At 41.8% G+C, this 24,105-nt stretch overlaps 1 protein-coding gene across 1 annotated transcript in view; it reads left to right on the top strand.

Annotated features, from left to right (window-relative positions):
- Positions 1-24,105, top strand: part of LOC106586343 (inactive phospholipase C-like protein 1) — a 147,967-nt gene that overhangs the window by 104,964 nt on the left and 18,898 nt on the right. Inside the window, exon 5 of the mRNA XM_014173528.2 lies at positions 9,642-11,321. Coding sequence (XP_014029003.2) covers positions 9,642-11,321 — 1,680 coding nt within the window. The remainder of the gene's footprint in view (positions 1-9,641; positions 11,322-24,105) is intronic.

The raw sequence follows: 24,105 nt of genomic DNA, 5'->3' as shown, positions 1-24,105 counted from the left end.
ATGCTGTAAGTGGATATCTAGTGTAGAAATGGAACATGCTGTAGGTGGATATCTAATGTATAAATGAACATGCTGTAGGTGGATATCTAATGTAGAAATGAACATGCTGTAGGTGGATATCTAATGTAGAAATGGAACATGCTGTAGGTGGATATCCAGTGTAGAAATGGAACATGCTGTAGGTGGATATCTAGTGTAGAAATGGAACATGCTGTAGGTGGATATCTAGTGTAGAAATGGAACATGCTGTAGGTGGATATCTAGTGTAGAAATGGAACATGCTGTAGGTGGATATCTAGTGTAGAAATGGAACATGCTGTAGGTGGATATCTAGTGTATAAATGAACATGCTGTATGTGGATATCTAATGTAGAAATGGAACATGCTGTAGGTGGATATCTAATGTAGAAATGGAACATGCTGTAGGTGGATATATAGTGTATAAATTAACATGCTGTAGGTGGATATCGTGTGTATAAATGGAACATGCTGTAGGTGGATATCTAGTGTATAACTGGAACATGCTGTAGGTGGATATCTAGTGTATAACTGGAACATGCTGTAGGTGGATATCTAGTGTATAACTGGAACATGCTGTAGGTGGATATCTAATGTAGAAATGGAACATGCTGTAGGTGGATATCTAGTGTAGAAATGAACATGCTGTAGGTGGATATCTAATGTATAAATTAACATGCTGTAGATGCATATTTAAGGTAGAAATGGATCATGCTGTAGGTGGATATCTAGTGTAAAAATGAACATGCTGTAGGTGGATATCTAGTGTAGAAATGGAACATGCTGTAGGTGGATATCTAGTGTATACCTGGAACATGCTGTAGGTGGATATCTAGTGTAGAAATGGAACATGCTGTAGGTGGATATCTAGTGTAGAAATGGAACATGCTGTAGGTGGATATCTAGTGTAGAAATGGAACATGCTGTAGGTGGATATCTAGTGTAGAAATGGAACATGCTGTAGGTGGATATCTAATGTAGAAATGGAACATGCTGTAGGTGGATATCTAGTGTAGAAATGGAACATGCTGTAGGTGGATATCTAGTGTATAAATGAACATGCTGTAGGTGGATATCTAATGTAGAAATGGAACATGCTGTAGGTGGATATCTAATGTAGAAATGGAACATGCTGTAGGTGGATATATAGTGTATAAATTAACATGCTGTAGGTGGATAACTAGTGTATAACTGGAACATGCTGTAGGTGGATATCTAGTGTATAACTGGAACATGCTGTAGGTGGATATCTAGTGTATAACTGGAACATGCTGTAGGTGGATATCTAATGTAGAAATGGAACATGCTGTAGGTGGATATCTAATGTAGAAATGGAACATGCTGTAGGTGGATATCTAGTGTATAAATGGAACATGCTGTAGGTGGATATCTAATGTAGAAATGGAACCTGCTGTAGGTGGATATCTAATGTAGAAATGAACATGCTGTAGGTGGATATCTAATGTAGAAATGAACATGCTGTAGGTGGATATCTAATGTAGAAATGAACATGCTGTAGGTGGATATCTAATGTAGAAATGGAACATGCTGTAGGTAGATATCTAGTGTAGAAATGAACATGCTGTAGGTGGATATCTAGTGTAGAAATGAACATGCTGTAGGTGGATATCTAATGTAGAAATGAAGATGCTATCTAGTGTATAACTGGAACATGCTGTAGGTGGATATCTAGTGTATAACTGGAACATGCTGTAGGTGGATATCTAATGTAGAAATGAAGATGCTATCTAGTGTATAACTGGAACATGCTGTAGGTGGATATCTAGTGTAGAAATGGAACATGCTGTAGGTGGATATCTAGTGTATAAATGAACATGCTGTAGGTGGATATCTAGTGTATAAATGGAACATGCTGTAGGTGGATATCTAGTGTAGAAATGAACATGCTGTAGGTGGATATCTAGTGTAGAAATGGAACATGCTGTAGGTGGATATCTAATGTAGAAATGAACATGCTGTAGGTGGATATCTAGTGTAGAAATGGAACATGCTGTAGGTGGGAATATCTAGTGTAGAAATGGAACATGCTGTAGGTGGATATCTAGTGTAGAAATGGAACATGCTGTAGGTGGATATCTAGTGTAGAAATGGAACATGCTGTAGGTGGATATCTAGTGTATAAATGAACATGCTGTATGTGGATATCTAATGTAGAAATGGAACATGCTGTAGGTGGATATCTAATGTAGAAATGGAACATGCTGTAGGTGGATATATAGTGTATAAATTAACATGCTGTAGGTGGATATCGTGTGTATAAATGGAACATGCTGTAGGTGGATATCTAGTGTATAACTGGAACATGCTGTAGGTGGATATCTAGTGTATAACTGGAACATGCTGTAGGTGGATATCTAGTGTATAACTGGAACATGCTGTAGGTGGATATCTAATGTAGAAATGGAACATGCTGTAGGTGGATATCTAGTGTAGAAATGAACATGCTGTAGGTGGATATCTAGTGTAAAAAATGAACATGCTGTAGGTGGATATCTAGTGTAGAAATGGAACATGCTGTAGGTGGATATCTAGTGTATACCTGGAACATGCTGTAGGTGGATATCTAGTGTAGAAATGGAACATGCTGTAGGTGGATATCTAGTGTAGAAATGGAACATGCTGTAGGTGGATATCTAGTGTAGAAATGGAACATGCTGTAGGTGGATATCTAGTGTAGAAATGGAACATGCTGTAGGTGGATATCTAATGTAGAAATGGAACATGCTGTAGGTGGATATCTAGTGTAGAAATGGAACATGCTGTAGGTGGATATCTAGTGTATAAATGAACATGCTGTAGGTGGATATCTAATGTAGAAATGGAACATGCTGTAGGTGGATATCTAATGTAGAAATGGAACATGCTGTAGGTGGATATATAGTGTATAAATTAACATGCTGTAGGTGGATAACTATGTATAACTGGAACATGCTGTAGGTGGATATCTAGTGTATAACTGGAACATGCTGTAGGTGGATATCTAGTGTATAACTGGAACATGCTGTAGGTGGATATCTAATGTAGAAATGGAACATGCTGTAGGTGGATATCTAATGTAGAAATGGAACATGCTGTAGGTGGATATCTAGTGTATAAATGGAACATGCTGTAGGTGGATATCTAATGTAGAAATGCAACCTGCTGTAGGTGGATATCTAATGTAGAAATGAACATGCTGTAGGTGGATATCTAATGTAGAAATGAACATGCTGTAGGTGGATATCTAATGTAGAAATGAACATGCTGTAGGTGGATATCTAATGTAGAAATGGAACATGCTGTAGGTAGATATCTAGTGTAGAAATGAACATGCTGTAGGTGGATATCTAGTGTAGAAATGAACATGCTGTAGGTGGATATCTAATGTAGAAATGAAGATGCTATCTAGTGTATAACTGGAACATGCTGTAGGTGGATATCTAGTGTATAACTGGAACATGCTGTAGGTGGATATCTAATGTAGAAATGAAGATGCTATCTAGTGTATAACTGGAACATGCTGTAGGTGGATATCTAGTGTAGAAATGGAACATGCTGTAGGTGGATATCTAGTGTATAAATGAACATGCTGTAGGTGGATATCTAGTGTATAAATGGAACATGCTGTAGGTGGATATCTAGTGTAGAAATGAACATGCTGTAGGTGGATATCTAGTGTAGAAATGGAACATGCTGTAGGTGGATATCTAATGTAGAAATGAACATGCTGTAGGTGGATATCTAGTGTAGAAATGGAACATGCTGTAGGTGGATATCTAGTGTAGAAATGGAACATGCTGTAGGTGGATATCTAGTGTAGAAATGGAACATGCTGTAGGTGGATATCTAGTGTAGAAATGGAACATGCTGTAGGTGGATATCTAGTGTATAAATGAACATGCTGTATGTGGATATCTAATGTAGAAATGGAACATGCTGTAGGTGGATATCTAATGTAGAAATGGAACATGCTGTAGGTGGATATATAGTGTATAAATTAACATGCTGTAGGTGGATATCGTGTGTATAAATGGAACATGCTGTAGGTGGATATCTAGTGTATAACTGGAACATGCTGTAGGTGGATATCTAGTGTATAACTGGAACATGCTGTAGGTGGATATCTAGTGTATAACTGGAACATGCTGTAGGTGGATATCTAATGTAGAAATGGAACATGCTGTAGGTGGATATCTAGTGTAGAAATGAACATGCTGTAGGTGGATATCTAGTGTAAAAATGAACATGCTGTAGGTGGATATCTAGTGTAGAAATGGAACATGCTGTAGGTGGATATCTAGTGTATACCTGGAACATGCTGTAGGTGGATATCTAGTGTAGAAATGGAACATGCTGTAGGTGGATATCTAGTGTAGAAATGGAACATGCTGTAGGTGGATATCTAGTGTAGAAATGGAACATGCTGTAGGTGGATATCTAGTGTAGAAATGGAACATGCTGTAGGTGGATATCTAATGTAGAAATGGAACATGCTGTAGGTGGATATCTAGTGTAGAAATGGAACATGCTGTAGGTGGATATCTAGTGTATAAATGAACATGCTGTAGGTGGATATCTAATGTAGAAATGGAACATGCTGTAGTTGGATATCTAATGTAGAAATGGAACATGCTGTAGGTGGATATATAGTGTATAAATTAACATGCTGTAGGTGGATAACTATGTATAACTGGAACATGCTGTAGGTGGATATCTAGTGTATAACTGGAACATGCTGTAGGTGGATATCTAGTGTATAACTGGAACATGCTGTAGGTGGATATCTAATGTAGAAATGGAACATGCTGTAGGTGGATATCTAATGTAGAAATGGAACATGCTGTAGGTGGATATCTAGTGTATAAATGGAACATGCTGTAGGTGGATATCTAGTGTATAACTGGAACATGCTGTAGGTGGATATCTAATGTAGAAATGAACATGCTGTAGGTGGATATCTAATGTAGAAATGAACATGCTGTAGGTGGATATCTAATGTAGAAATGCAACCTGCTGTAGGTGGATATCTAATGTAGAAATGAACATGCTGTAGGTGGATATCTAATGTAGAAATGAACATGCTGTAGGTGGATATCTAATGTAGAAATGAACATGCTGTAGGTGGATATCTAATGTAGAAATGGAACATGCTGTAGGTAGATATCTAGTGTAGAAATGAACATGCTGTAGGTGGATATCTAGTGTAGAAATGAACATGCTGTAGGTGGATATCTAATGTATAAATTAACATGCTGTAGATGCATATCTAAGGTAGAAATGGATCATGCTGTAGGTGGATATCTAGTGTAGAAATGAACATGCTGTAGGTGGATATCTAGTGTAGAAATGGAACATGCTGTAGGTGGATATCTAGTGTATACCTGGAACATGCTGTAGGTGGATATCTAGTGTATAACTGGAACATGCTGTAGGTGGATATCTAGTGTATAAATGGAATATGCTGTAGGTGGATATCTAGTGTAGCAATGAACATGCTGTAGGTGGATATCTAGTGTAGAAATGGAACATGCTGTAGGTGGATATCTAATGTAGAAATGAACATGCTGTAGGTGGATATCTAGTGTAGAAATGGAACATGCTGTAGGTGGATCTCTAACGTATAAATGAACATGCTGTAGGTGGATATCTAATGTAGAAATGGAACATGCTGTAGGTTGATATCCAATGTAGAAATGAACATGCTGTAGGTGGATTTCTAATGTAGAAATGAACATGCTGTAGGTGGATATCTAATGTAGAAATGGAACATGCTGTAGGTGGATATCTAGTGTAGAAATGGAACATGCTGTAGGTGGATATCTAATGTAGAAATGAACATGCTGTAGGTGGAAATCTAATGTAGAAATGAACATGCTGTAGGTGGATATCTAGTGTAGAAATGGAACATGCTGTAGGTGGATATCTAGTGTATAACTGGAACATGCTGTAGGTGGATATCTAATGTAGAAATGGAACATGCTGTAGGTTGATATCCAATGTAGAAATGAACATGCTGTAGGTGGATTTCTAATGTAGAAATGAACATGCTGTAGGTGGATATCTAATGTAGAAATGGAACATGCTGTAGGTGGATATCTAGTGTAGAAATGGAACATGCTGTAGGTGGATATCTAGTGTATAAATGAACATGCTGTAGGTGGATATCTAATGTAGAAATGAACATGCTGTAGGTGGATATCTAATGTAGAAATGGAACATGCTGTAGGTGGATATCTAGTGTAGAAATGGAACATTCTGTAGGTGGATATCCAGTGTAGAAATGGAACATGCTGTAGGTGGATATCTAGTGTATAAATGAACATGCTGTAGGTGGATATCTAATGTAGAAATGAACATGCTGTAGGTGGATATCTAATGTAGAAATGGAACATGCTGTAGGTGGATATCTAGTGTAGAAATGGAACATGCTGTAGGTGGATATCTAGTGTAGAAATGGAACATGCTGTAGGTGGATATCTAGTGTAGAAATGGAACATGCTGTAGGTGGATATCTAATGTAGAAATGAACATGCTGTAGGTGGAAATCTAGTGTAGAAATGGAACATGCTGTAGGTGGATATCTAGTGTATAACTGGAACATGCTGTAGGTGGATATCTAGTGTATAACTGGAACATGCTGTAGGTGGATATCTAGTGTATAAATGGAACATGCTGTAGGTGGATATCTAGTGTATAAATGGAACATGCTGTAGGTGGATATCTAGTGTATAACTGGAACATGCTGTAGGTGGATATCTAGTGTATAAATGGAACATGCTGTAGGTGGATATCTAGTGTATAAATGGAACATGCTGTAGGTGGATATCTAGTGTATAACTGGAACATGCTGCAGGTGGATATTATTATTTGACCATGCTGGTCATCTTTGAACATTTGAACATCTTGGCCATGTTCTGTTATAATCTCTACCCGGCACAGCCAGAAGAGGACTGGCCACCCCTCATAGCCTGGTTCCTCTCTAGGTTTCATCCTAGGTTTTGGCCTTTCTAGGGAGTTTTTCCTACCCACCGTGCTTCTACACCTGCATTGCTTGCTGTTTGGGGTTTTAGGCTGGGTTTCTGTACAGCACTTTGAGATATCAGCTGATGTAAGAAGGGCTTTCTAAATACATTTGATTGATTGATTTGATTGATATCTAATGTACAAATGGAACATGCTGTAGGTGGATATCTAACCTTTGCAAGCGTTACATACTGTACTTAGTACCATGATGGGTGTATAGATTGAGTCTATTGCAGTGTAGTCACACCTGGGGTTTCTACTTCCTACCCATCACACCTCTCAGTAGGAGTCCACACAAAACCCTGAGTAGAACACAATGCCTCAATGTACCTCAGAGAGAAACACTGAGGATTCATACCCCTTGACTTGTTCCACATTGTTGTGGTACAGCCTGAATTAAAGCATTTTCTCACCCATCTACACACAACACCCCACAACGACAAAGTGAAAACTTGTTTTAGGACATTTTTGCTAATTCATTGAAAATGAAATACAGAAATATGTCATTTACATAAGTATTAACACCCCTGAGTCAATATTTTCTAGAGGCACTTTTGGCAGTGATTACAGCTGAGAGTCTTTCTGAGTACTGTAAGTCTCTAAGAGCTCTCCACACCTGGATTGTACAACATTTGCCCAATATTATTTAAAAAATTCTTCAATTCTGTCAAATTGGTTGTTGATCATTGCTAGAGAACCATTGTCAGGTTTTGCCATAGATTTTCAAGTAGATTTAAGTCAAAACTGTAACTTGGCCACTCAGGAACATTCACTGTCTTGTTGGTAAGCAACTCCAGTGTAGATTTGACCATGTGTTTTAGGTTATTGTCCTGCTGAAAGGTGAATTCATCTCCCAGTGTCTGGTGGAAAGCAGACTGAACCAGGTTTTCCTCTAGGATTTTGCCTGTGCTTAGCTCCTTTCCATATATTTTCTATCCTGAAAAACTCCCCTGTACTTAACAATTACAAGCATACACATAACATGATGCAGCCACCACTATGCATAAACATATGAAGAGTGGTACTCAGTAATGTGTTGCCCCAAACATAACACTTTGAATTCAGGACAAAACATTTGTTGCAGTATGACTTGTTGCAAACAGGATGCATGTTATATTTTTATTCTGTACAGGCTTCCTTCTTTTCACTTTGTCAATTAGGTTAGTATTGTGGAGTAACTACAATGTTGTTGATCCCTCCTCAGACTTCTCCTTTCACAGCCATTAAACTCTGTAACTGTTTTAAAGTCCCCATTGGCCTCATGGTGAAATCCCAGAGAGGTTTTCTTCCTCTCCGGCAACTGAGTTAGGAAGGATGCCTGTATCTTTGTAGTGACTGGGTGTATTGATACACCAACCAAAGTGTAATTAATAACTTCACCATGCTCAAAGGGATATTCAATGTGTGATATTTTTTTAACTCATTGACCAATAGGTGCCATTCTTTGTGAGGAATTGGGAAAACCTCCCTGGTCTTTGTGGTTGAATCTGTGTTTAAAATTCACTGCTTGAAAGAGAGACTTTACAAATAATTGTATGTGTGGGGTACAGAGATGAGGTAGTCATACAAAAATCATGTTAAACACTATTATTGCACACAGAATGAGCACATGCAAGCTAATTTTTACTCCTAAACTTATTTAGTATTGCCATAACAAAGTGGTTGAATAACTCAAGACATTTCATTTCATATTTGCTTAATTTTGAAAAATGTTGAAAAACAGTCTTCCACTTTGACATTATGGGGTATTGTGTGTAGGCCAGTGACAAAAAAAAAATCTTAATTTAATCAATTTTAAGTTCAGGCTGTAACACAACAAAATGTACTTTCTGAATGTACTGTATAGACAGTAAATCTCAAGGACTGCGATCGACCTAACATTAAAGTAAGCTGATACATGCCACTGGTCATTTTTGCAAGGATGGGTGAATATATTTTGGGATATTCTCCGGACAAACGAAAGCAGGAGAGGAGGTGGAGATGGAGTCAGATAGCAGCTGGAAATACACAGACCTAAATAAAGCCAATCAGAGGTATGTGTGTGTGAGCACACGGCTCCATAGCTAATCTGTTTGAATCAACGCTCAGGCCCTGGTTTTGAAGCATGCTGTGAAGCCAGTACAGCTACCTGTGTGTGTGTGTGTGTGTGTGTGTGTGTGTGTGTGTGTGTGTGTGTGTGTGTGTGTGGATGTCTAGACTCTCCTGCAGTCAGTTTGGCATGCATGGAAGGGTAGGCCAGGGGCACGAGGTAGAGTAGTATGCTAAGCCATATAACCAGGGTGACTTTCATATCTGTTCCAAGATGGAAATTACCTGAAATTAAATTAAGTAAATTTGTGGAAAAATAATGAGCAATAAAATGTTATAACAATTAATTCACCTCAAATTTGATCCCATGCATTGATTGGAACGGATGGAATTGACTTACCAATGACATCCTGTCTTTTTCAGTCATTAGACATTATTGAATATTGTAGCTCAGTAATTCATCCATTCTGTGGAGTATTAAAATCCGACTGCCCTTTCTAAACCTGTTCTTCTCATCTATCTCCTGCTCCCTTTGTATCCGTCCATCCTCCCTCTCCCCTCCTTCTCTCCAGGTGCGTCTGAGGTTCAAGGAGATCCAGCGCAGCAAAGAGAAGCTGACGTCTCACGTGACACGCGAGGAGTTCCAGGAGGCCTTCTGCGAACTCTGCACGCGCCCAGATGTCTATTTCCTATTGGTCCAGCTCTCTAAGGACCGCGAGTGTCTGGACGCCCAGGACCTTCGTCTCTTTCTGGAGACGGAGCAGGGCCTGTCCCTGGCCACAGCTGAGGGCTGTTTGGAGCTGGTCCTACGCTTTGAGCCCTCCAGACCAGGCCGAGAGAGAGGCTTGCTGGGGCTTGACGGCTTCGCCCGTTACCTGCAGTCTCCAGAGTGCCAGCTGTTTGACGTGGAGCACCAGGGAGTGTGTCAGGATATGAGCTTGCCCCTGTCCCACTACTACATCAGTGCGTCCTATCGGTCCTATCTCCTGGATGACCAGGTTCATGGGAGGGCTGATCTAGGGGGTTTGACCAGGGCTCTTCAGGCCGGGTGTCGTTGCCTGGAGCTGGGGGTGACAGACGGCCCAGAGGGGGAGCCTCTCCTGGGGGTAGACTATGGTCCTGATGCCCACCGCCACCACCACCATCACCACCACACCCCTGTCACCATTCGCAGTGCCCTGGAGGTGGTGAATAAGTATGCCTTCCTGACCTCGCCCTACCCGCTGCTGCTCTACCTGTGCCAGCGCTGTTCCCCCTCCCAGCAGCGTACCTTAGCCCAGCACCTGAGGAAGGTGTTCTCTACACGTCTCTACACCCCTGAGGCCCTGCCGGTCAGCCAGGTGGGGCGAGCCACCACCCTGCCCTCCCCAGAGCAGCTGAAGGGCCGGGTGCTGCTGGTGGGGAAGAAGCTACCCCCTGAAGAGGAGGGGTCCGAGGGAGAGGTATCAGAGGAGGACGAGGAGATCGGGGGAGGCGGACCCTTGGCTGGCCGGCGAATGACCATCCCCGGAGAGGAGGAACTGGGCGTGGTTTTAGTAGTGCCCCCGCCCCCTCAGCCCAGGAGACTCCGCCTCCAACGCGAGCTCTCAGATCTGGTGAGCGTGGCTAGAACCGGAAGCCGTAGCTTCTACAACCACCGAGAAACAAGGAAACAAGGACAGCAGCACTCCCCACCCAGCACCCCCTCAACGCCGGGCACGCCCTTACTCCCTGATTCGGCCTATTGGACTCTGTGCTCCCTGGGGGAGGGAGAAGCGGGCCGGCTGGCCAGTGAGAGCCCAGAGGACCTAGTAGGCTTCACCAAGCGTACCCTGACCCGTGTCCGGCCCAGCTCCGTCCGCCTGGACTCCTCCAACCCCAACCCCCAGGGGTACTGGAAGGGCGGGGTCCAGCTGGTGGCCCTCAACCAGCAGACCCCCGGGGCCATGCTGGACCTCCACAGAGGACGCTTCATCCAGAACGGGGGCTGTGGCTTCGTGCTGCGCCCGGGGGTCATGAGAGACGAGGTTTCCTACTTCAGTGCCGTGACCCAGGGGTGTGTGCCCGGCGTGCCCCCTCAGACCCTTAGGGTGAAGGTGATCAGCGCCCACAACCTGCCCAAGCCACAGGGCGCTGGGGCCAAAGGAGAGGTTATAGATCCCTATGTGGTTCTGGAGCTGCATGGGGTACCAGCGGACTGCGCTGAGCAACGGACCCGGACCGCCGCACAGAACCAGGATGGCCCACTGTTTGATGAGACCTTTGAGTTTCAGGTAAGAGTTCAGTAATTTATTCTTATTTTTATTTTACCTTTATTTAACCAGGTAGGCCAGTTGAGAACAAGTTCTCATTTACAACTGCGACCTGGCCAAGATAAAGCAAAGCAGTGTGACAAAAACAACAACACATGGGATTAACATGTGTAACCTACAGATACATGTGAAAGTACAGCAGGGTTCATCAACATAACCTCAGACTAAGAGCACGGTCGCCCCACAAGCTGAGTGTTCATACACGTTAACATCTAATGGCAAAACAGGAGGTAAAAACTCTCTGAAATGACATCATTACAATCAGAAACTGAGAGTCATTCCAACCAGTTTTGCCTGCTAAGTCTAGACAGACTATGGTCTATGTTGTCCCTGTACTGATAATAATGACGAAAACATCAGTTTTATAAGGATACTCAACAATAAGTGCTATTTGTATAGAGTCCTTCCAGCTCCCAAGGACAGTTAACTACAGTATTCATTCCCATAGCGACAGACAGACAGAGCCATTGTGATTCCCCTGAGCCGGTTGTGGAAGATTTAGTTATGACGACAGATGGCCAGGGCTTATAAAACATGATGTGAAACACGGGAACGGAGAGGGAACAGTTGGAGAGTTGCCTTAGTGTTGTTGACCAGTGGTGTGGCATGCTAGGCTAGTTTGTAGTGCAGAGTATAACAATACTTCTTTCTTCTATCCACTGTCTTATGTTAGGAGAATTACTGTCTCAAATGAACATACTGTACCAAAGACTGAAAAGAAAATATAAACTACAAAGTTTCGTATATTTTTTTTACAAGTAAGAAAGAAACTAAAGCCAGTGGTTGAGCTCTGTTTTGCTCATTAGTCCTGTGGCCTGTAACCTAAGGCTTGGTGGGGGACTAGAGGGTAATGTGTCGTGACTCCACACACACAAACACAGCTATGTCTTACTATACTTGTGAGGACTTTTTGGGAACCAACAATTGATTCGCATTCAAAATCATATTTTCCCTAACCCTTAGCCCAAACCTAACCATAACCCCTAACCCTTAACTCCTAACCCTCACCACTAACCCTTAATCCTAATTCTAACCTTAACCCAAACCCCTAAGCCTAAAATAGCCTTTTTACAAGTGAGGACAGCCAAAATGTCCTCTCTTCTCTGAAATTTTGTTGGTTTACACACACAGATGAATCTGACCATGTGCGGGTAGATACAGTGCCTTCGGAAAGTATTCAGACCACTTGACTTTTTCCACATTTTGTTACGTTACAGCCGTATTCTAAAAATGTATTAAATCGTTTTTTCCCCCTCATCAATCTACACACAATACCCCATAATGACAAATCAAAAACTGTTTTTTTTTAAATGTTTGTAATTTATTAAAAACAAAAAACTGAAATATCACATTTACATAAGTATTCAGACCCTTTACTCACTACTTTGTTGAAGATCCTTTGGCAGCGATTACAGCATTGAGTCTTCTTGGTTATGTCGTTACAAGCTTGGCACATCTGTATTTGGGGAGTTTCTCCCCTTCTTCTCTGTAAATCCTCTCAAGCTCAGTCAGGTTGGATGGGGAGTGTTGCTGCATGGCTATTTTCATCTCCAGAGATGTTCGATAGGGTTCAAGTCCGGGGTCTGGCTGGGCGACTCAATGACATTCAGAGACTTGTCCTGAAGCCACTCCTGTGTTGTCTTGGCTGTGTGCTTAGGGTTGTTGTCCTGTTGGAAGGTGAACTTTCGCCCCAGTGTGAGGTCCTGAGTGCTCTGGAGCAGGTTTTTATCTAGGATTTCTGTACTTTGCTTCGTTCACCTTTGCCTCGATCCTGACTAGACTCCCAGTTCCTACCGCTGAAAAACATCCCCACAGTATGATGCTGCCACCGCCATGCTTCACTGTAGGGATGGTGCCAGGTTCAATCTTGGTTTCATCAGACCAGAGAATCTTGTTTCTCATGGTCTGAGAGTCTTTAGGTGTCTTTTTTGCAAACTCCAAGCGGGCTTTCATGTGCCTTTTACTGAGGAGTGGCTTCCGTCTGGCCACTCTATCATAAAGGGCTGATTGGTAGAGTGCTGCGGAGATGGTTGTCTTTCTGGAACGTTCTCCCATCTCCACAGAGGAACTCTAGAGCTCTGTCAGAGTGACCATCAGGTTCTTGGTCACCTCCCTGACCATGGCACTTCTCCCTTGATTGTGGAGTTTGGCCGGGGAGCCAGCTCTATGATGAGTCTTGGTGGTTCCAAACATCTTCCATTTAAGAATGATGGAGGCCCCTGTGTTCTTGGGGACCTTCAATGCTGCAGATATTTTTTTGGTACCCTTCCCCAGATTTGTGCCTCAACACAATCTTGTCTCGGCGCTCTACGGACAATTTCTTCGACATCATGGCTTGGTTTTTGCTCTGACATGCAATGTCAACTGTGGGACATTATATAGACAGGTGTGTGTGTGTGTGTTTTCCCAAATCATGTCCAATCAATTCAATTGACCTCAAGTGGACTCCAATCAAGTTGTAGAAACATCTCAAGGATGATCAATGGAAACAGGATGCACCTGAGCTCAATTTCGAGTCTCATAGCAAAGGGACTGAATATTTATTTTCTATTTTTAATAGATTTGCAAAAAATTCTAAAAGGCTGTTTTCGCTTTCTCATTATTGGGTATTGTGTGTAGATTGCTGAGGGAAACAATGCAGAGACACAAGGGGTCCTTTTTGGAAACACATAGCATTCATTTTGGGATGAGGCTGAGATAGAAAGAGTTGTCTCTGTTGCTGTTCAGACTGACCTCTTCATTCATGAAGCATGATGCCCCATTTCCCACCCATTGTCCACGCTCCACCACAGCAGACAGTCATGATAGGATGCAGGCTACGTGTGTGTGCTTGCGTGTGTGTGTGTGTGTGTGTGTGTGTGTGTGTGTGTGTGTGTGTGTGTGTGTGTGTGTGTGTGTGTGTGTGTGTGTGTGTATGTGTGTATGTGTATGAATGCCTGTGTGTTTGTTTGTGTGTGTGTAGCAGTGCTGGAGGGTTCTATCTACCGGAGTGGACTTAGTTATGAGTAGAGCCTAAAGTTCACCTACACCTCTCTCTCTCTCTTTCTCTCTCTCTCTCTCTCTCTCTCACACACACACACAATTCTCTCTCTCTCTCACACACATAATTCTCTCTCTTTCGCTCTCTCTCACACACATTTCACCCTCTTTCTCTTTCTCTCACACACATTTCACCCTCTTTCTTTCTCTCTCTTTCTTTCTCTCTCTCTCACACAGTTCACCCTCTGGGTCTCTCTGTCACCCACTCAGAGCCTTTGGCTGCCTAAACTTCTGTCTGTGCTCACTTAGACAGACATGTTCTCTAGTTCTTCATCCATTAACTGCAGCCCTATTAGATGGATAGTGCTCCATGCTAAAACATTACAATCTAGACTAGCACAGACCCAGCCAAGGGTCTCTGAGTGCAAACCTTCACCCTGTCTATAATCTACAATCTCCCCCGGTCTAGAATCCATTTCCTCTCCCCATCAGTTCTGTTTATAGGTAGTCAACAAGTGGGCAGTACCATGTGGGGGATGGAGGGAGGAGCATGTTCACAACATACTGCACACTGTCTTCAACTCAAAGACTCAAGTACAGGAAATAACAGACATATTAAAATGAAACCAATGTGAAAGAATTCAGTCATGCACACACATCTGGAAGAAGACCCACAGACTGGGGGAGAGCTGGCAAGTAAGCATTTGATTGTACTGGTACGTTACGTTGTATCCTGTATAGAGGTCACCCGATTATGGTTTTTCAACGCCGATACCGATTATTGGAGGACCAAAAAAAATCCGCTGCCGATTAATCGGCCGATTTCTTTTTATTTATTTATTTGTAATAATGCCAATTACAACAATACTGAATGAACACTTATTTTAACTTAATATAATACATCAATAAAATCTATTTAGCCTCAAATAAATAATGAAACATGTTCAATTTGATTTAAATAATGCAAAAACAAAGTGTTGGAGAAGAAAGTAAAAGTGCAATATGTGCCATGTAAAAAAGCTATTTGTATTTCATATACCTTTGACTATTGGATGTTCTTATAGGCACTTTAGTATTGCCAGTGTAACAGTATCACTTCCGTCCCTCTCCTTGCTCCTACCTGGGCTCGAACCAGGAACACATCGACAACAGCCACCCTCGAAGCAGCGTTACCCATGCAGAGCAAGGGAAACAACTACTCCAAATCTCAGAGCGAGTGACGTTTGAAACGCTATTAGCGCGCACCCGCTAACTAGCTAGCCATTTCACATCGGTTACACCAGCCTAATCTTGGGAGTTGACAGGCTTGAAGTCATAAACAGCGCAATGCATTGTGAAGGGCTGCTGGCAAATGCACAAAAGTGCTGTATGAATGAATGCTTACGAGCCTGCTGGTGCCTACCACCACTCAGTCAGACTGCTCTATCAAATCATAGACTTAATTATAACATAATAACACACAGAAATACGAGCCTTTGGTCATTAATATGGTCAAATCCGGAAACTACCATCTCGAAAACAAAACGTTTTTCCTGTCAGTGAAATACGGAACCGTTCCGTATTTTATCTAACGGGTGGCATCCCTAAGTCTAAATATTCCTGTTACCTTGCACAACCTTCAATGTTATGTCATAATTACGTAAAATTCTGCCAAATTAGTTCGCAACGAGCCAGGCAGCCCAAACTGTTGCATATACCCTGACTCGGCGTGCAATGAACGCAAAATGACACAATTTCACCTGGTTAATATTGCCTGCTAACCTGGATTTCTTTTAGCTAAATATGCAGGTTTAAAAAGATATACTTCTGTGTATTGATTTTAAGAAAGGCATTGATGTTTATGGTTAAGTACAGTCGTGCAACGATTGTGCTTTTTTCGCAAATGCACTTTTGTTAAATCATCCCCCGTTTGGCGAAGTCGGCTGTCTTTGTTAGGAAGAAATAGTCTTCACAGTTCACAACGAGCCAGGCGGCCCAAACTGCTGCATATACCCTGACTCTGTTTGCAAGAGAAGTGACACATTTTCCCTAGTTAAAAGAAATTCATGTTAGCAGGCAATATTAACTAAATATGCAGGTTTAAAAATATATACACTAGTGTATTGATTTTAAGAAAGGCATTGATGTTTATGGTTGGAGCAACGTGTACCTAAGCGATTATATGCAATGCAGGACAGGCTAGATAAACTAGTAATATCATCAACCATGTGTAGTTAACTAGTGATTATGATTGATTGATTGTTTTTTATAAGATAAGTTTAATGCTAGCTAGCAACTTACCTTGGCTTCTTACTGCATTCGCGTAACAGGCAGGCTCCTCGTGGAGTGCAATGTAAAGCAGGTGGTTAGAGCGTTGGACTAGTTAACCGTAAGGTTGCAAGATTGAATCCCCAAGCTGACAAGGTAAAAATCTGTCGTTCTGCCCCTGAACAAGGCAGTTAACCCACCGTTCCTAGGCCGTCATTGAAAATAAGAATGTGTTCTTAACTGACTTGCCTAGTTAAATAAAGGTAAAAAAAAGAAACGGTGTCCAAAAATACAGATTTCCGATTGTTATGAAAACTTGAAATCGGCCCTAATTAATCGGCCATTCCGATTAATCGGTTGACCTTTAATCCTGTATTTGGATTTGATCTCAAAATGATACTCATGTCAAAGAATACACTCATACTCACACATTCTAATACACGCACACTCATACATCCGTCCTCAGGAATTAATGCCTTTAGCTGGTTGAGATTGTTTGCTTCCTGTCACTAAGAGCCTGAAGACCTAATATGGTTATAACTCACAGCACAGGAAGGAACACACACAGTCTTGTATTTCTAACCAATTTAGGACTCCTCACAAATACATACCTTTTGAGGACCATGCTTTCCAGACATCATAGAAGCACAGAAATTACACTCACGAGTTAGAAAAAAAATCTATTATGAGGAAATCACCTAAAGTTGCTGACTTCTTGAAAAAAGTTCAATCATATTCAATCAATCCCTATCCCAGTCTGCTGTCCCCACATGCTTCAAGAGGGCCACCATTGTTCCTGTTCCCAAGAAAGCTAAGGTAACTGAGCTAAATGACTATCGCCCCGTAGCACTCACTTCCGTCATCATGAAGTGCTTTGAGAGACTAGTCAAGGACCATATCACCTCCACCCTACCTGACACCCTAGACCCACTCCAATTTGCTTACTGCCCCAATAGGTCCACAGACAACGCAATCGCAATCACACTGCCCTAACCCATCTGGACAAGAGGATTACCTATGTAAGAATGCTGTTCATCAATTACAGCTCAGCATTTAACACCATAGTACCCTCCAAACTCGTCATTAAGCTCGAGACCCACCGCCCAGTGCAACTGGGTCCTGGACTTTCTGACGGACCGCCTCCAGGTGGTAAGGGTAGGAAACATCTCCACCCCGCTGATCCTCATATGTATATAGTGTACTCTATACCATCTACTGCATCTTGCCTATGCCGTTCGGCCATCGCTCATCCATATATTTATATGTACATATTCTTAATCATTCCTTTACACTTGTGTGTATAAGGTAGTTGATGTGAAATTGTTAGATTACTTGTTAGATATTACTGCACGGTCCGAACTAGAAGCACAAGCATTTCGCTACACTCACATTAACATCTACTAACCATGTGTATGTGACCAATAACATTTTATTTTATTTGACTACAGAGTGAAAATGCACTGACTGAAGGCAGCAGGAAACATGCTTACCGTGTGAGTCTCTCTTTTGCCCCAGCTTTCCCTTGGTCATTGGCTGTTTGGCCCGAACCAATGACATCTCTCCTGGAAAACATCAGTGGAAAACATGTCATTTTCAAACAGGATATTGTAATTAAGAATAGGTCCATGTGTATGTAGGGTATAGACATACCTGTCAGATTTTCTTCATAGAAATTGCCTTCCTCTGATGATCCTGATGGCCCTGGGACATAACCATCTTCACTGTTGTCAAAACTGGTTATTGAGTCATCAGTCTTGTATCCAAGCCTCGCTTTGGTCAACTGTATTGCAGGAAAAAAGTATATTGGATAACTAGACAGATAACACAAAGTATTTGTACACTGGCACATTTTGATTAGTTATGGCTCTGTGCTCCTCTACTTTATATTTTGTTATAATACAATTAATATGGGATGAAAGCGCAGACTTGCATGTCTTTGATTTACAAAACTGATTCACAAGAACTTACAGTATGTGCTGGTGTTGAATGACACTAACTTACGTATACGCTGTCTGTTCTGATCAACGGCAGTGCATCATCCAACACATTAACTATCGACCCAGAGGTACTGGCAGCCTCGGTGTCTGACATCTAAGGATACAATAAAATGAAATGATTCATGCAAATTAGGCAATTGAATATGATTCAACCATCCCCAGTATCCTCATTCTAAACTTCTGACAAACCTGAGCTTCGGGATTTATAATTTCCTTTTCAAATTATGTTTCTTTTAGAGTTTCCATGCGTCTTCTTAGCCTCTGCAGTGCCTTTGTAAAGGAAGACAAATTACAAAAAGAATGGTTGAGACTTAAAAGAATGACAAGATTGCTCGGCACACAACAAAGGGGATGGGCTGGGGGACACCAATGACAATTATCATTGACTGATATAGGTCCTACAAACATCTATTACAATTTCATTTTTTAAGACGACTTTCAAGGTAAAAAAGCAAGTTTAAGCATAACATAAGCACATTATGCAAGTTCCTGGATGCAACTAAAGCTGATCTGCTTTTATGGATGGACTAAACGAGAAACAGTATGAGTGATATGGCTAAAGCAAGGCATGTGAATTGGCACAGTCCTACCAAATTTTACACTTTCCACAATCCTTATTCCTGTTGTGGTGTTTCACTCTTTTACGTGCAAAGCCAAAATAACTAGCAACTTATTTCTCTTTGGGTAAGAAAGGGTGATAAAAAACTGCTAAAACTTAAATAAAATCATTTAATGAGGGGATTTATTTCAATATTTCAGCACACATGCATGCTTATGACATGACAAAACAGATGAAAATGAACTGGCTTTTGTAGTTAGCTTGAAAGCCAATTAAAGTTACACTAGCAATATTATTTTCCAATGAACGTAACATTGGGTTAACCACAAACATGTATTCTGAATCAAAGACATGTTTACCATTTATGCTAAACTAGCATACTAACCGCTAGCTATTACGCTAACCGCTAGCTAGCACGCTAATCATTAGCAAGCAGTAAATAAGTATAAGGTAAAAACATGCAAAGTAACAATTGCACATTAATGAATTGTTTGGATAAGCCTACCAATTTCAATCTCATGAAGCAGTATATCTGACACAATGCGGTTTTCGGATATTGTCAATGCATGTTGGATTCCACCAAAAGACATACGTGAGCTAACATTAATTACAAATAAAGACAACGGGAACATGCATTGCTTACCAATACAACAAATACAATTTTAGCTAAAATATTGGTTAACAGTTTAGTTAATAGCTTACCTTCTTGCATGAATGCGAACGTCTGCAACCTTCCTCCTTTTCCTTAAAAAACATGTTGCACAGCTACTTTAGTTGTGATCATGCTCAAGGCAGAGACAGGCTTGCCAGGTCAATTTCAAATTTCTAAGAGGTCCACTCAAACCCCGCCTCAGCAGATTACAGGGAAATTAATGGATTTTTTAAAAATACCATGTTGATAACATTGCAATATAGAAGTAGTATAAAAACTTGCACCCAGCGACCAAAACTTTTCACCTGCAGCAAAGTTTTAAAAGTACCTCAATAAAAGACAAAAGAGCATACATGGCAACCCTGGCAGAGATTTGTCACTGCAGCATGGGGGAGGGGGAACTGTGTTGACCTGCAAAACCTTTGGTAGTTTGGTACTTTTGTGCACTCTGCAGTGGGGGAAGGGCAGGTTCTTGAGCGGAAATTATGGAGAGTAGACATGCATAACAATAATTCCATCAGCCCAGATTTCTGAATATGTGTGCAATGTTATTACTGTTAGCTACATTTCCTTAGACATTTTGGGTTTGTAGCTTACACAATCAGTATCAGTGAGGTGTTAAGTGCAGCTACTTGAATGGTCTGTACATGAGAGATGGAGTGGTGGATATTGACATTTTTCACTGGGAAGACTTGCTGACACAAAAGTAGCTTATGGCAGGTTAAGATTCTAACTAGCAACCTAACTCCTCAGCAATCAGTTTCACTACCAACTCACAGATCAAAAAGCCTAGCAATATTAACAGCCATCTCTCACTATAGGCACTCAGTTAATCTCACAATCTCTCTTTTTCTCTCATAACAGGCCTTTTTTAAAATCCATTTTGCATTTACCCTCCACTAGACCCCTGGTTTCACTATGTGGAATAAAATGTAATGATCATAAGTGATTTCAGGTTTGTACTGCTGTGAAGACGCAGGCTTTTACATCAGCATTGATGTCTTCGCAAAAAGTCTCAAGAAAACTCATAATAAACTTGGGTAGCTGATGGGTAGCTGATGTTCATATCTTAAAGGACAAGTCCCTATAAGCTTTTGTCAGGAATCAGGACTAGGTTAATAAAGCCAACGCAACTGCATGTTTTACAAATGGTAGGCTATCTTATGGTAGGCATAGTTATAAAATGACATTATAGGCCGACACTGTACACTATAGGCCTATTTCTTTGCCGGATTGGAGAAGGTCTGCAATTGTCTTGCCTAGTGCGGCACAATGGCCGAAACATGGCCTGGTCATGGATGAAAAGCACCTTTTCAAACTGGGGTAGAAGTGAGGGAACATAAGGCGGACCCCAGGATTTCAGCTTCCTGTGTTAGCTGTTGTAATCCTCTTGCTGCGTTTATTTGTAGATAGAGAGAGAGGGAGTTGTGGGGAGGGAGGTATAATCAAAATGTCTGCTTAATGCTTTTGAGGGAGCAGCAGAAAAGTGTATCCAAGCTGGTGTACCCCTTGCTAGAATTGTTAGTTGTAGCAGTAGTAGTAGCCATGTAATGGCAGCAGTGTTGTAGTCGAGTCACTAAAGCATACGTCCGAGTCAATTCACAAGACCCTATCGCTAACTCTGAGTTGAGTCAAAGTCACCAATGTTTGAGTCAAGAGTCGAGTCACAAGTCCCTATGGCTGAAATCAGAGTCCCAGTGTTCGGTCCAAGAGTTCAAGTCTAAGACAATGGGTCCATATTAACTTAATATTAATATTAAGTTATTAACCCAGTCAGATAGTGGCAGGAGGAATTTGATCAATCATTTTTTATATCCCCTTTCTTTCTGTGCCAACAAATGTTTATATGCTACAGGTAAACCAGATTGTCAGCTAGCTAGCCAGCTAATTAGTTAACATGATTGAACATGGTGTGGCTGCACAGCTTCTCAATATTTGATGTAGTCTAAACAGAAACTGAAAGACACAGACAGACAGATACACTTCTATAAACTATACTGATGTCAGATATTAGAGGCTAATGTTCACATTCTGTGGAGGTCAACTGCTCCTAGATCTGTGAAAAGGTCTACAGCAACAACAACACATTTTATGTTTGTGTTAGAGAGCAAATAACAGGCCTATCTGAATTTAACTTAATCATTTGAAATCACATATTTTAATGTTAAGCTTTGATATGTAACATTAAATGTTTTTCAGTGCATAGTAGTCTACAAGAGTCTGTGGTACATTTTCATATTAGTGGTACAGTTGAGTGAGAATTTGAGCTAGCAGTTGGAATTTTGATACATTGTATGACACACCCAGCCAATCATTGAGCAGCCTCCCATCCCCTTCTCTGCCCCCCCCCCCCCCCACCACACACACCAAGTCATATATATTAAGGCCAAATATAAGTCTTAATGAAGAAACTGCTATAGACAATACTGAAGTAAGATATTAGTGGCTGATGTTAACATTATGTGGAAATCTGTGACTTTATAAGTGCCTAAAGCCAGCTCTAATATACAGTACCAGTCAAAAGTTTGGACACACCTACTCATTCAAGGGTTTTTCTTTATTTTTACTATTTTCTACATTGTAGAATAATAGTGAAAACACCAAAACTGAGAATAATACATATGGAATCATATTGTAACCAAAAAAGTGTTAAACAACTCAAACTACCACTGTTCAAAAAAATAAAGGGAACACTTAAACAACACAATGTAACTCCAACTCAATCACACTTCTGTGAAATCAAACTGTCCACTTATGAAGCAACACTGATTGACAATAAATTTCACATGCTGTTGTGCAAATGGAATAGACAACAGGTGGAAATTATAGGCAATTAGCAAGACACCCCCAATAAAGGAGTGGTTCTGCAGGTGGGGACCACAGACCACTTCTCAGTTCCTATGCTTCCTGGCTGATGTTTTGGTCACTTTTGAATGCTGGCGGTGCTTTCACTCTAGTGGTAGCATGAGACGGAGTCTACAACCCACACAAGTGGCTCAGGTAGTGCAGCTCATCCAGGATGGCACATCAATGCGAGCTGTGGCAAGAAGGGTTGCTGTGTCTGTCAGCGTAGTGTCCAGAGCATGGAGGCGCTACCAGGAGACAGGCCAGTACATCAGGAGACGTGGAGGAGGCCGTAGGAGGGCAACAACCTAGCAGCAGGACCGGTACCTCCGCCTTTGTGCAAGGAGGAGCAGGAGAAGCACTGCCAGAGCCCTGCAAAATGACCTCCAGCAGGCCACAAATGTGCATGTGTCTGCTCAAACGGTCAGAAACAGACTCCATGAGGGTGGTATGAGGGCCCGACGTCCACAGGTGGGGGTTGTGCTTACAGCCCAACACCGTACAGGACGTTTGGCATTTGCCAGAGAACACCAAGATTGGCAAATTCGCCACTGGCGCCCTGTGCTCTTCACAGATGAAAGCAGGTTCATACTGAGCACGTGACAGACGTGACAGAGTCTGGAGACGCCATGGAGAACGTTCTGCTGCCTGCAACATCCTCCAGCATGACCGGTTTGGCGGTGGGTCAGTCATGGTGTGGGGTGGCATTTCTTTGGGGGGCCGCACAGCCCTCCATGTGCTCGCCAGAGGTAGCCTGACTGCCATTAGGTACCGAGATGAGATCCTCAGACCCCTTGTGAGACCATATGCTGGTGCGGTTGGCCCTGGGTTCCTCCTAATGCAAGACAATGCTAGACCTCATGTGGCTGGAGTGTGTCAGCAGTTCCTGCAAGAGGAAGGCATTGATGCTATGGACTGGCCCGCCCGTTCCCCAGACCTGAATCCAATTGAGCACATCTGGGACATCATGTCTCGCTCCATCCACCAACGCCACGTTGCACCACAGACTGTCCAGGAGTTGGTGGATGCTTTAGTCCAGGTCTGGGAGGAGATCCCTCAGGAGACCATCCGCCACCTCATCAGGAGCATGCCCAGGCATTGTAGGGAGGTCATACAGGCACGTGGAGGCCACACACACTACTGAGCCTCATTTTGACTTGTTTTAAGGACATTACATCAAAGTTGGATCAGCCTGTAGTGTGGTTTTCCACTTTAATTTTGAGTGTGACTCCAAATCCAGACCTCCATGGGTTGATAAATTGGATTTCCATTGATTATTTTTGTGTGATTTTGTTGTCAGCACATTCAACTATGTAAAGAAAAAAATATTTAATAAGATTATTTCTTTCATTCAGATCTAGGATGTGTTGTTTAAGTGTTCCCTTTATTTTTTTGAGCAGTATATATTTTATATTTGAGATTCTTCAAACCCTTTGCCTTGATGACAGCTTTGCACACTCTTGGCAT

The sequence above is a fragment of the Salmo salar genome, chromosome ssa25, assembly GCF_905237065.1.
Source record: "Salmo salar chromosome ssa25, Ssal_v3.1, whole genome shotgun sequence".
NCBI classification, from domain to species: Eukaryota; Metazoa; Chordata; class Actinopteri; order Salmoniformes; family Salmonidae; genus Salmo; species Salmo salar.
Note: the sequence above shows the minus strand (reverse complement) of the source record. Positions and strands in the feature narration are given on the sequence as shown.